A 12,760-nucleotide genomic window follows, 5' to 3' on the forward strand; every position below is an offset into this window, starting at 1 on the left:
GCGGCCTCTCCCGTTGCGGAGCACAGGCTCCGGACGCGCAGGCTCAGCGGCCATGGCTCACGGGCCCAGCCGCTCCGCGGCATATGGGATCTTCCCAGACCGGGGCACGAACCCGCGTCCCCTGCATCGGCGGGCGGACTCTCAACCACTGCGCCACCAGGGAAGCCCCCGAGATATTATTTTAGACCTTTTAACTGGTAGATTATTTTCATTCCCACAGGTCATCTGGCCCAGGGACTCCCCGCCTGCTCCACAGCAGAGGTGGATTCCCATGAAGGACATAGAAGTCCTTGCTCTTTGAGCCAAGAGATATGTCATCTCAGGCAGATAAGAGGCTTTGTGGGCAGACAGCAGTGTTTCCTAAAGGGCCGATGCTTCACGATGCCCACAGGAGCCAAGGGAGTGGCCGGATCCTGGGGCCGCAGTCTCCCTAGAAAGCACCGGAAGGTCAGGGAAGGAGGGGCTGGGGGGAGTCGTGGCAGGAGGGAGGTCATCCAGTCCCCGACACCCAGCCAGGTGCCTGCACTCTACGTCTCCGGACTGGGAGTGGTGGGGCGTGCAGAAAGGCCCACGTGGACCGTTCCCAAGTCTGACCATCTCTGGACACATCAGTCTCCTCCCGTGTCCAGACACCTGGCCGGGAGGAGAGCTCACACCTGGATGTACCATCAGGCACAGGGCAGGAAGAGACAGTCCTGTACTGGGCACGTCTAGCTATTGCCTGCCACCAGCAGGAATGGGGTTCCACAGCAAGATGGGGGCAGTGACGGGACACGTGGGAAGGTCTCTTTTTTGCCTCTACTTCTGATTTGGGACCAGTTCTGTTCTACCAAATGTGCTCACAAGACGATCAAGAGTCAGAATCCTTGCTGTCCTCCAAGTTTGCTGACGTCTGGCACCCAGGTTTGGAGACTGTGCTTTTTGTCTGGACTCATGGTTACTATTCATAGATTTTTCAGTAAACAGGTCCCCTTACAAGCCTCATCATGACCGCTGATATGTGATGACCTGTCAGTATTTAAAAATTCCAGGCTTCCTAAAAAGGAGAAATAACCACGGATGCGGAAGAAAGTAAGAGAACCGTGAGGCCACTTTGCTCAACCCTATGAAAATGATTTTTAAACTGTAATTGAATGGGTGACATTCCGGGAAAGCATAACTTACCAAACTGATCTCAGAAAAGACTGAAAATCTTAACAGATGAGTGCCCACAGAAGAGTTGCTCCCGTTTTAAAACAATGGCAACAACAAGCAGTCCCGGCAATTGCACAGGAAAAGTCTGTCAAGTTTTAAAATACTTTTATGAAGCAAACTTAACATTGACATCCCAACCCAATAAAAATAGCACAAAACGAGGAAACCTCACACACCCACCTCTCTCATGCTTGTCAAAGCAAAAAATCCTACAGGAAATGTAGTTCACCAGATTTCAAGCAATCCGTCAAAACGGCCATACACCGCGACTAAGTGGGTATTTTTCCAGGAATGCAAGGACGGATCACTATTAGGAAATCTATTAGTATATTATATCCTATTAATAGATCTAAAGAAGGAATTTAATTATCTCCATAGACGTAAAAAAGAACATTTGACAGAATCCAACAATTATTCTTGATAAAATGGCTCAAAGAATAGAAATCAAGGGAAACTTCTGGAAATTTCCTTAACATAGTGAAATTCATCAACCTCAACCTCAAAGTCGGTATCAGCTTAGTAGAGAAACACTGGAAACATTTACGTGAAAGTCAGGAACCAGGCAGGCTTGTCCCATCACTACTGTGATTCAGCGTGAGACAAGAGAAACGTGTCTGAGGTACAAAATTAGAAAGAAAAAACTATCATGACTTGCAGATAATCTGCTCAAACACCTAGAAGGTCTAATCGAATCAACTATAAACCACTGTCATCCACAAGGTAATCCAAGAGGGCAGCAGAAGCCAAATTAATGTAGAGAGATCAATAGTTTCTCGAATCCAACCAGTAAGATACAAAACCAGTAAGATACAAAATGGAAAATCCCAACTGCATAGGAGGGAAGAAGACAGGACATTTGGGAGCCAAGGCGAGGGAGCGCGGAGAGCCGGGGACACCCCGTGGGCAGGTGAGGGGAACGGCAGCTCGGCCGCCGCGGGGTCTGCGCGGACACCCTCCCGGGGCAGTGGCAGCATCCCTGAAAACGGCGCGCGGACCCCGCAGGCTCACTTCCGAAATCCACCCCGCGGATGTCCCCACTCACGTCCCCTCCTCATAGCACTGTTCGTAAGAGCAAGAGATTGCAAACAGCCCAACTATCTGTTCCCGGGAACAGGTTAAAGGCATTTTTCACATCCATACAAAGTAAAACTGCACAAAACAAAACACGTACGTCAAAACAAAGAGTGAGAAAGGTACTTTTCCAACAGAACGATTTCCAAGGTGACGGTTAAGTGAAAAAAGCCCGACGCAGGGCAGCGGGGCGGGCAGACGTGTAGGTTTGTGAAGACGTCCTGGGGGTGGCCAAGGACCCGAAGACAAGTGCGGTGGGGACAGCAGGGTGGGGAAGCCGGGAGACTTTCACTGCGGGGGCCCCGGGCCTGGCCTGGGGCTGCCCTGTGCGGGGGTCAGCTGGGAGGGACGCGCCAGGTCAGCCCTGGACAAACCGGTCACTGAGTCCCAACGTGGCTGCTCTCATGGTCAGGACTTGGGCCTGAGGACAGAAACAGCAAGGCTGTCGGGGCCCCAGGATGGGTTTGAGTGTGTGTGTGTGTAACTGACCGACGCGCCGCGCGTTGCGGTGTACGAGCGTGTGCACGTGTGAGCGTGCGCGCACACAGATGGGGTGGCGGGGAGGAGAAGGACGTGACCCGAGGTGGCGGGATCTTTAACCCCGAGCGGTGCAAAGGCACTGCTCAGACCTCAGTGGTGAGACAGACGGCCCTCGCGGGCCCTGTGAACTCGGAAAACCCAGGCCTCGGGACCGGGCCCTAAGCGGTGCCCCCCAGGGGCCCCAAGTGTCCCTCGGGGAGGCCGCGGCCCGCACCCACCTCCAGAAAGCGAGTGGCCACGACGCGGTCATCCTCGGTCAGCACCAGGTTGTCCACGAACATCCAGAAGAAGGGCTGGGGGCTGCCTGGCCGGGGCCTCGCGTACTGCAGGATGCGGTGGAACTGGTACAGGTACCACGCTGCGGTGGGGAGCGATCAGGTGGGTCTGGGCTCTGCCTGGAGGGCCCTGGGACGCAAGGGCGGGGCTCTGGTGGGGGCGGGGCCGCCTGCTCCCCAGAGCAGCCCTGCTTCCCGCAGCCTCGAGGGCACAGGTGGGCCGGTAGAGACAACGCAGGTGCGGGAGGCTGGGCCGTGCCCCGCAGGGACACACAGCCCTGCGGACAGGGTGGGAGGGGCGCCAGGCCGCCCTGGGGTGACGGACCCACTGGCTGTCTTGGTTGTGGTGATGGCTCACAGGGTACGCACTTCAAAACCCACCACGCTGTACTCACTGAATACGGACAATTGACGTATGTCTCTGATACCCCAATAAAGCTGTTTTTTTTTAAGAACGCAGACAGTTTGCAATTCCTGCCCTCCCTGAGGAGGGCTGGGGTGCGTGGGAGGGCGTGGCAGACAGAAGGCTCTGGAGTCTGAGCAGATCCCACGGCCTCTTACCTGGGGGATGGTCGCAGGCGTGGCCCCGCGGGGGCGTGGAGCCGTAGGCGAGGTCGAAGGGGCCCCATTCTTCCACCTGCAGGGGAACGCGGGCGGCTCAGGAGGGCAGAGAGCTCCCCCCGGGGCCGGGCACCTTTTCTGTCTAACCGTGTGATTCAGGCTGACCCTCATGGAAGGGGTCGGGGCGCGGTCAGACCCGCCCCTTGGTTCAGGGGGTGCAGGGAGCCCCGCTTTCTCTATCATCTCGGGGAGGCCGGCCCTCGGCAGAGCCCTGGGAACCCGAGCGCGGTGATTCCTTTGTGCCGGGCGTGGCCCTTACAGACCCTCCAGGGAGGGTGACGCGGGGCGCCCAAGGCTTCAGGCGGAGTCTGTGTGTTGCTGGGAAATGCAGGTGGAGGCCCTGATGGGTCGCCGGGGCGGCAGGCAGCCTTCCCGGCGAGCGCGAGCTGCCCCTGCTGTAGCGCCGCCCCCCAGCCCCGTCCGGGCCCTCCAGTCCCACCTGAGCTGAGACGCTGAGGATTCCCTTCCCCCATGAGGAGCCCAGGTGACTGAGGGACCCGGTTAGAGACTCTAGCCCGTCTCACTCTTCTGGAAAAACAATAGAGAGACCCAAACACTGATCCCTGGCTTTCTGACGGCAGCCGGTCCAGAGCAGACAGCTTCCCTGGACCCTCCCCAAGTCACTTGACGTTAGCCTCCGGCCTCACGTGCCCCTGACCTCACGTGCCTGCTGCAGTCAGCTCTGACCCTGACCCGGGCGCGCTCCTGGTGGCAACTGGGCACCGGGCTCCAGGGAAGCCTGCTCACTGGCGCAAGTACAGCAGCGGGTCTGGACAGGGAGGGGACACGGGGGCTGGAGGAGGGGAGCGTGGCCTGGGGGCCCGGGACCCGCATCCCAACACTACACGAAGGTGGCTGCTGAAATGACCCCAGGAAAGGTCGTGAAGGAAGCCAGGTCTTAGAGGGAACACCCCGCTGTCCCCGAGAACCCGCCAGTGTGCACTTTAAATCCCCCGAAACCCGCAGCCAGGTGTGGCTGTGTAGACGTGGAAGCCGGACACCCCCATCTCTAGGGTGGGCTGCACGGTGGGAAAGCCCATTCTACAGGCCTCGCAATAAAGAAGTGAAGCCAGGACTGGTCGTTGGGGAACCGAGTGATGATGGCACACGTGAGCCACCGTCACCCCTGAGACGCGAAAGCTCATTACGGGAGGGGGCGTCTAGAGCCTCGGCTGCGCCAGCGAGAGCCCCTCCATGTCTGATCTGTTCTTGCGGCTCTGCTACTTGGGGAGGGCTCGCGTCACTCTCCGGTCCCCCCTTGACCGTCCTGCCCTGGGAGGGAGGACCCCGCCCTGGGGGGCCTGGGACGAGGGTGCGGGTGGGCACAGGCTCCAGAAACGCTTCCTGGTGGGACGTCCGAAGGGGCCCGAGGGCCAAGAAGAGAGCTGTCCTGGGCTTCGGGGCAGGGCAGACGCCAGGGCGACGGAGGAGGGGGGCGTCTGCAGTCTCAGCCAGAGAGGAGGGCTGGCCCCTGGGACACGGTGCCCCGGCCAGACGGGGAGCAGAGCTGAGAGGCCCTGCCGGCACCCGGGGGTGAAGTGGGCCCCCCCACTTTGGCAGCTTCCTTGCTGCCACCTCCTGTGGCCAGTGCTCCGGCCCCTCCGACGCCGTGCCCGTGGCTGTCGGGCTCTGGGGGTGCCGGGCTTTAATTCTCCTGTGAGAGGCTGTGTGGGCGAGCTGGTGACGGACCAGGTCTTCCTGCCCTGAGGCCACAGAGGAGGCGTCCCGGCCCTTTCCCATCCGCGGTGGCTCGAGGCCCAGCTGCTGAGTCATTTTTAGGCCCTTCCTCCAAGGCCGCCGTCCAGGACAGCAGGAAATAGCCTTCGAGGGAGCCAGAACGTTTCATGACAGCGCTTGGAGAATGTTTTCTAACAATCAGGGGTGGTTGTGTTCAAGACTCAGCACTTTATTTTGGGGGGGGGCGGGGAGGAATCGCCCTCCCTGGGTGGCACATCTCAGGTGGTGGGGTAGGCCCCTCGGATTGCAAGCAGTCGCGCAGGGGGTTTGGCCAACGCTTCTCCTCTGGGCGGTGGGCAGTGGGGGGCTACGGACACGCCTCTCAGCTCTCCCACCCCGGGGGGCCAACACCCCCAGGTGGGCCCTGCTGGGGACAGAGCACCCGGGCTGCACCTCCCCCTCCTCCTCCTGTCCAGTCCCCCACCCCCCACGCACCCCCTCCCCCCAGTCTGCTCTCACCCTCGGTGCCTGGTGGGGCACAGCAGTACTTACGTCCCTCCTCACGACGTCGGTGACATCATCCAAATGCTTCAGTTTTCCTGGCTCCGAACCATATTCCAAAAAGCCCAAACTCCTCAGCTCTGGGTGGGGAACAAAGGGGACACGCAGCGCTGACGCTGGTTTTTGACCCCACGTGGAGCTAAAGGGCTGCCGTTAGCAAGCAGACTTTATCTTTTCAACCGCATGACAGGGGCGAGCAGGCGACCTCCACTGAGAACTGACTTCAGAAAGTCAAGCCATTTGTTGCAAAACCAGGCCCTCCTGGCTGCAATGTCGCTCTCTGGGTTAGGAAACCACTGGGTGGTGGAAGTCCATGCTGATGTCACTGGGTCCAGCTGTGTGCAACGGCTGGTTTGCGGGGGAGTTTGCAGCCTGGGACAACCAGCCCAGAAAGAATCTTAACGAACTGAGCTAAGGATGCGTCGTCCGGGCAGGGACTCGAAGGCTGGGAGGCCATGGGCTTCCCTCAGGGGAAAGCTGCGCCCTCTGTGTGCGTCTCAGCCCCCAGGTCCCTAACACGGGTGTGCGTGAGGCCACCGTGACCACACTACGCAAGACACGGGGCGTAGTGCCAGAAGCGGGGTGGATGCCCCCCCGCCCCCGTTCCATTTGGCCAGAGACAAGGAGTATTTTCATGGACTCTTCTTACATCTGCCGGGCCCAGGAGGATCCATAGGATTTCCAAAGGCACCAGCAGGTGGGGTCTGCTCAGGGTACAGAGGGGCCAAGACAGCCAGGCAAGGCTGGAATGCAGCACGTGACCAGCCTGGGCAACCGGGGAGACTTGGGTAGAGAGGGAGGGTGCAGGGAGCCCTGCGAGGGGTGGCGCAGCCCTATAACGTGGCCAGGTATGTGGAGGTGTCTGAGGTTTGGTGGCCGTGGGCAGGGCTGTCCTAGGCAGAGGGCCTGGGCCGCGTGGCCCTCACTGCAGCATTTCACACCCACCGTCTTGCCACGTGAATTTTCTTTCCAAGGCATCCCTGCTGAAGGAAGGAGCCCCAGGTGCTCCTGCAACCCTCCCCTCCTGAAAATAACCCTCAGGTCCCCAGCCTCAAACATGCAGCCAGTGCAACATAGGAGATATTTCGACCCCACCCACCGCCCACTCCCCGGGTCCCCCTTGAGTCTCGCTCCAGGCAGACCCATCTTCCATTGTCAGTCCTCAGACATCACTGCACCCACCTTTCTTGATGTCCCCAAAAAGGGACAGCACCCGGACGGGCTCTCTCTTCCACACAGGCACAGTTTTGTACATCTCAAGGGGACTCTCCTATTTATTTTTTTTAAAAAAAGGATGTTCTGATGACTGCTTGGTTGTAGAGCCCATGAGTGACAAGAAAAATTCTTTCTGGCTCCGCAGAAGCTTTTCCCCTGATGAATGATGACACACCTGCCGAGGCGGCTGGCCCCGCCATGACTGCACGGACCCCCAGGCCTCCGTGAGACCCCACCCATCCCCCAGGACGAGGGCTTCTGCCCTCCACACCAAGCCCTCAACCTGGGCCATCTCTGGCAAAGGAAAGGCAGGTGCAAGGGCACTTTCCTGATTGTGGAAGAAGATAATTCTATCCCGAGGGAAATCACTTCCCTTGCTTTTCTTGGGAAGAGTCTCAGACCTGGGGGATTCTGAATACCCAGGGCCATGGAGTTCCCCCGGCCCCTCTCCATCCCCTCTGCGGCTCTGAGCGTGGGCCTCAAGCCACACAGCACCCCTGAAGGCGACCGGTGTCGGCGTCTCCCAGGCCTGAGCCGGCCCCTGAGCCCTGCCATGAAGGAGCCGGGCTGAGGACAAGGAACCAGGAAGGTCTCGGGTAGCACCCGCCCTCCCCCGCAGGGCCCCCGGCGGCAGAGACCCGATGGATCCATTCATGAAACAAGCACCCCAGCGCCCCTGTCCCCCAGGAGGTCGCACTTGGGAGTGACTGGCCTCCCGCGAACTGCCGATGTGATTCCAGGCCTAGGCGGGGGCACGGCCTGGGGGCGGGGGCGGGGGGGGTCCCAGGAGACCGTGGGGCCCCGGGGGAAGGGCCTGCCCAGGGCTGGAGCAGGTGGACGGCGCCCGACGTGGGCTGCGAGTGAAGCCGCGGGCGAGTGTGGGGGAGGGCAGGCTGCCCAGAGGAGGCGTGGGGACCGGCGCAGGCACAGCCCTGAGGGACCCCTGGGGACACACGTCCCGCGGCAGCCTCAGTAGCACTGCCTCCTTCCCGCTGTGCTCCGGCTCCAGTGGCAGTAATACCAGCTCTGAGCATCCATCCCTCCTCCCTTCATGAGAAACCAGCACGGGGTCTTTCTGCACTGAGAGGGAGGGTTTCTGCGGCTCAGCGGACCTACAGAAGGCTCTACGGGGAGTGCAGGCACCTTGTTCCGAAAGGCACCGTAAAGGCACCTGCTCCCATCTGGTTTCAGGGAGTGCAGGGTGGTGGGGCTACCACGTGCCCCCGTGGTGGCCCAGCAATGCCGTGTGTGGAGACTCTCCAGAAGCAGCCTGGACACGTGCCACAGGGGAGAGAGCCTGAGACCCCAGGCCGCCCCGGTGAGCACCCAGCCCTCCCCATCACGTGGCCACCCTCCCTCTGTGTGACTCTGTCCCCTTCCTTCCTGTTAGATGACACCAATCACTGCATTTCATGTCACCCTAATCCAGGATGACCTTACCTTAAGATTCTTAACTAAATTACGTCTGCAAAGAGCCCATTTCCAAAATAGGCCATGTTCACAGGTAACAGGGGTTAGGACTTGGATGTATCTTTGGGGGACAGAGCTCAACCCACCATGATGAGCCCATACTCCTGCCTAGCTCCCGGCTCCCGGCCTTGATCCTGGAGAGGACCTGTGTCTGTGCCAGCTGTCCGGGCTGGACCAGGAGCCCCTGCCCCGGGCATTTGCTCACATTTTCTGGACCTAGAGGCACACCTCCGCTGGGCCCCCCTCCTACGTCCTACAAATGCCTCATTCCCAGGCTTGGAAGAAACAAAACTGCCATGCGAAAGTGATTTGTAGAGGGACTTCCCTGGTGGCGCAGTGGTTAAGAATCCGCCTGCCAATGCAGGGAGCACGGGTTCGAGTCCTGGTCCGGGAAGATCCCACATGCCGCGGAGCAACTAAGCCCGTGCAAGACAACTACTGAGCCTGCGCTCTAGAGCCGCGAGCCACAACTACTGAGCTCACGAGCCACAACTACTGAGCCCACGAGCCACAACTTCTGAAGCCCACGAGCCACAACTACTGAAGCCCATGAGCCTAGAGCCCGTGCTCCACACAGGGAGCACGGGTTCGAGTCCTGGTCCGGGAAGATCCCACATGCCGCGGAGCAACTAAGCCCGTGCAAGACAACTACTGAGCCTGCGCTCTAGAGCCGCGAGCCACAACTACTGAGCTCACGAGCCACAACTACTGAGCCCACGAGCCACAACTTCTGAAGCCCACGAGCCACAACTACTGAAGCCCATGAGCCTAGAGCCCGTGCTCCACAACAAGAGAAGCCACCACAGTGAGAAGCCCACGCACTGCAACGAAGACCCAACGCAGCCAAAAATCAATAAATTAACTTTAAGAAAAGAAAAAAATTAAAAAAAATAAAGTGACTTGTAGAAGACAGAGCATCTAGCGGACAAAGAGGAGATGGGAAAAGCACATTTGCTTAAAAACCCTTGACTTCTTTGCGTAAGGGAGCGGACGGGCATTTTGCAGCCCGTCACCAGAGGAAAGGAACCAAGTTAGGGCCGCAGAGCACCCGCTGTGTCCTCACCGCCTCCCGGTCGCAGAAGGCCTTCAGCCACCCCCGCCACTTCTTCCTCCTCTGCAGCAGCCCACTGCGGGGGAAGGGCAGGCACAGGAAGCAGACCCAGTTACTCATGGCCTGCACTTTCCCCGAGGTCCCGGGGCCCACGAGGCTGTCGAAGCACTGGAAACAGTAGCACCTGGAGTCAAACAGAGAACCACAGCGACAGGCCTGCCACTGCCTTGGCCGCCAGGTGAAACCCCGGTGGTCCTGCAGGCAGAGGAGAGCCTGCTCCTTGCTCCAGAGTGAGGGGTGGAAACCACACGCGGGCTCAGGTGAAAAGATGGAGCTGGCAGGGGCGGGAGGCGAGGCTGTGGCCCGGGGAAGGGGGCCGGGTCCCTCTTGGGGACCCAGAGCGACGGGAACCCAGCCATCTGCAGAAGACAGCAGGGGGTCTGTGGGCAGTGACAGATTTCAAAGACTCTCCTAAGCCAGCTGGTTCCCTCCTCCAAACTCCAGATCCTGAGAAACCAGGCAAGATCTCTGCAGCAGCACCCACTGCGGGGTTGGTCCGGCCTGCAGACTTGGGGTGGGACAGCAGTAAATACGAGGACGGCCCAGAAGGACTGAGGGGAGGAGACCACGGGTGAAGCTCAGGCTGGCATGTAGCAGGGAATGCATACGCCTTGCCTGACCCCAGCCGGGTTTCCTGTCACTGCCCTACTTAACCACGGAGGGAGCAGCTATGTCTTGGCGATAAAAACAGAAAGAAAAATCACAAGCACAGATCTTCTGACACCCCCCCTCCCCTAGGTCAAGGCTATACACCAAATGAAACATTCGAGATGGAAATGGAAAGCTTTGGAGAAAGTCATACTTTTGTGGGGTGAACCCCCTTGGACTCCGGGATGCGGAGCTGAGAAGAATGGGAGTTTCCCAGGCTTGTGGGCAGTGGTCCTTCGCCCCTTGCCCGGACCCCCGGGGCCCCTGGCCTCACCGAGTGCAGTCGGGGTTCTCGCAGATGAGCAGCGTCTCCCCCGCACAGCATATGGAGCAGTGAGACTGGTACCCGTCCTCGTCGTACAAGAAGAGGCACTCCAGGAACTTGTCCTTGGTGAGGGCAAAGCCAGGCTGCCTCCTCTGCTCCAAGGCCCCCACAAAGCCGCCCCATGCCTCTCTGCTTACCTTGCACGGAGTGCACATCCCTCCCTCAAACAGAGGGTGCTGCGTGTGCACCTGGAAACTTCCGCAGCAGATACACACGTCTGAGGCGAAAACCCACAGGGCAACGTGTCACAATGCCGTCAGGCACAGCAACAGACTTAGGAACAAGTTTAACAATAACAAAAAAAGTGCAAGACCTGTACACTGAAAACCACAAACTAATATTGAAAGAAATTAATGATCAGACAGATGGGAGGGCATCCCATGTTCATGGATCAGAAGACTAAATAGTGTTAAAATGGAGAGCCTCCCCAACTCTGGTTTTGAGAAACCAGATCCTTCTCAAAATCCCAGCTGGCCTTTTCCTTTCTTTCTTTCCTTTTTTTTTTTTGGAAATTGCTGAGATGATCCTAAAATTCATATGCAAATGCAGGGGATCCAGAATGGGCAAACCCAAAGAGAAAGAAAGTGGATTCTTGGTTGCCTAGGGTTGAAAGGGGAGGCAGAGAGATGAGGAAGGAGGACTGGCTGTTGATGGGTACCAGTTTCTTTTGTGGATGACGAAAATGCCCTAAAATTAGATTGTACCAATGGGTACACATATCTGTGATTACACTAAAAGACACTGAAGTATACGCTTCACATGAAGTGTCAGGGTCCTTGTGGCAGGCGGAGGGGATACGAGCTGGGCACCAGCGGCCTCCACTGCCCTCTTCCACGGATGGACAGTGAGTGAGGCTGCAAGTCTTTCCTCAGCTGGCGGACATCCCTTCACCTGGGCCGGTGTGCAATGCTCACCTTCTATGTCTCGCTGCTTAACCTTGACTTCATATGCAATAAGACCTGGAAAAGAAAATAAGTAGCCCCTTCCTCTGCCTGTCTCCTAATTTAGACACCTCAAGAGATGAGCCTCACAAGTCCTTGGTGAAGGACTTCCGAAGTCACAGGAACCAGAGGACCAGCACCGTGCCCCCCCATCCCCTCCGCCTTTCACGGTGACATGTTACACATCTGAGCTGGTGGGGTGGGGTGGGGTGGGGGAGGCTTTGAGTGGGGCCCTCCTGCTCCTGAGTGATGTGGGAGTATTCCAGAAGCCGGGAACCCTAGACACTGCCCAGGCCTGGGCTCAGCACCCCAAGTGATGGATCCAGTACCTGAACGAGCCCTCACCTCTGCGGAGCCTGGGTGACGGTGGGGATGACGGCTCGCTGGAGCCCACCAGGATGGCGTCCATGCTGTGCTCTGCTTCCGGGTCCAGGACTGCAGCAGTGGCCATGGGGACACCAAACCAGGACACAGGGTGGGCAGCAGCCCGGGAGAAAGTGTCCCATCGGCCTCCGTCTTGGAGCCCCAGACCCCCAGCACGGGGACTGAGCAGACCCCCCCAGCCCGGCCCCTACCCATCTCCCACCATGACACTCACCCCTCTCGACCCCCAGGGTCAAGGGGCAGGAAGACCGGTGGGGAGTGCCAACCTCGAGAGGGGGCTCGGCGGGCGCGGTCAGGTGGGCCGCTTCTCCCCTCAAATGGTAGGGCAGGGCGCCTCGAAGGGCCCAGGGTCCACCACGGCCCCTGCCTCCTTCTGTGTCCTCCCTAGCTATGCACCCCTCAGCCACCCCCATGCTCCTGCCGCCCCACTGTCCCCCAGACCCCAGCCTGTGGTCTCTCCCACCCGACCCTCAAAGGCAGGGGGGCTATGGAGAAGGAGAAAGGGCCTCACTGATTTCACAGGGCGGGGGCCACGGCTCCCCATCCAGCAGCGGGGCTGGGTCAGGGTCCGAGCCCTCCAGGGTTTCCAGGCTCAGGGTTCCCGGGGAGGAGAGGGCCATGGGACCTGGGAAGGGGCCTTCCAGAAACCAGCAGGAACCCGGGGTGCTGGGCCCGCTGGGCGCGGGGGTTGCGAAGGGTGACGTGACGTGCTGGGGCGGGGGAAGGG

The 12,760-nt window shown here is 59.2% G+C and overlaps 1 protein-coding gene across 1 annotated transcript in view; it reads right to left on the reverse strand.

Annotated features, from left to right (window-relative positions):
- DNMT3L (DNA methyltransferase 3 like) overlaps positions 1-12,208 on the reverse strand; it is a 14,846-nt gene extending 2,638 nt beyond the window's left edge. The window contains exons 1-9 of the mRNA XM_007128437.3: positions 11,995-12,208; positions 11,623-11,667; positions 10,846-10,925; positions 10,658-10,770; positions 9,688-9,859; positions 7,122-7,209; positions 5,931-6,019; positions 3,642-3,717; positions 3,024-3,163 (exon numbers count right to left, since the gene is read on the reverse strand). Coding sequence (XP_007128499.1) covers positions 3,024-3,163; positions 3,642-3,717; positions 5,931-6,019; positions 7,122-7,209; positions 9,688-9,859; positions 10,658-10,770; positions 10,846-10,925; positions 11,623-11,667; positions 11,995-12,100 — 909 coding nt within the window. The 5' untranslated portion in view covers positions 12,101-12,208. The remainder of the gene's footprint in view (positions 1-3,023; positions 3,164-3,641; positions 3,718-5,930; positions 6,020-7,121; positions 7,210-9,687; positions 9,860-10,657; positions 10,771-10,845; positions 10,926-11,622; positions 11,668-11,994) is intronic.
- Positions 12,209-12,760: the final 552 nt, after the last annotated feature.

This window comes from Physeter macrocephalus, chromosome 8, assembly GCF_002837175.3.
Source record: "Physeter macrocephalus isolate SW-GA chromosome 8, ASM283717v5, whole genome shotgun sequence".
Lineage (NCBI taxonomy): Eukaryota > Metazoa > Chordata > Mammalia > Artiodactyla > Physeteridae > Physeter > Physeter macrocephalus.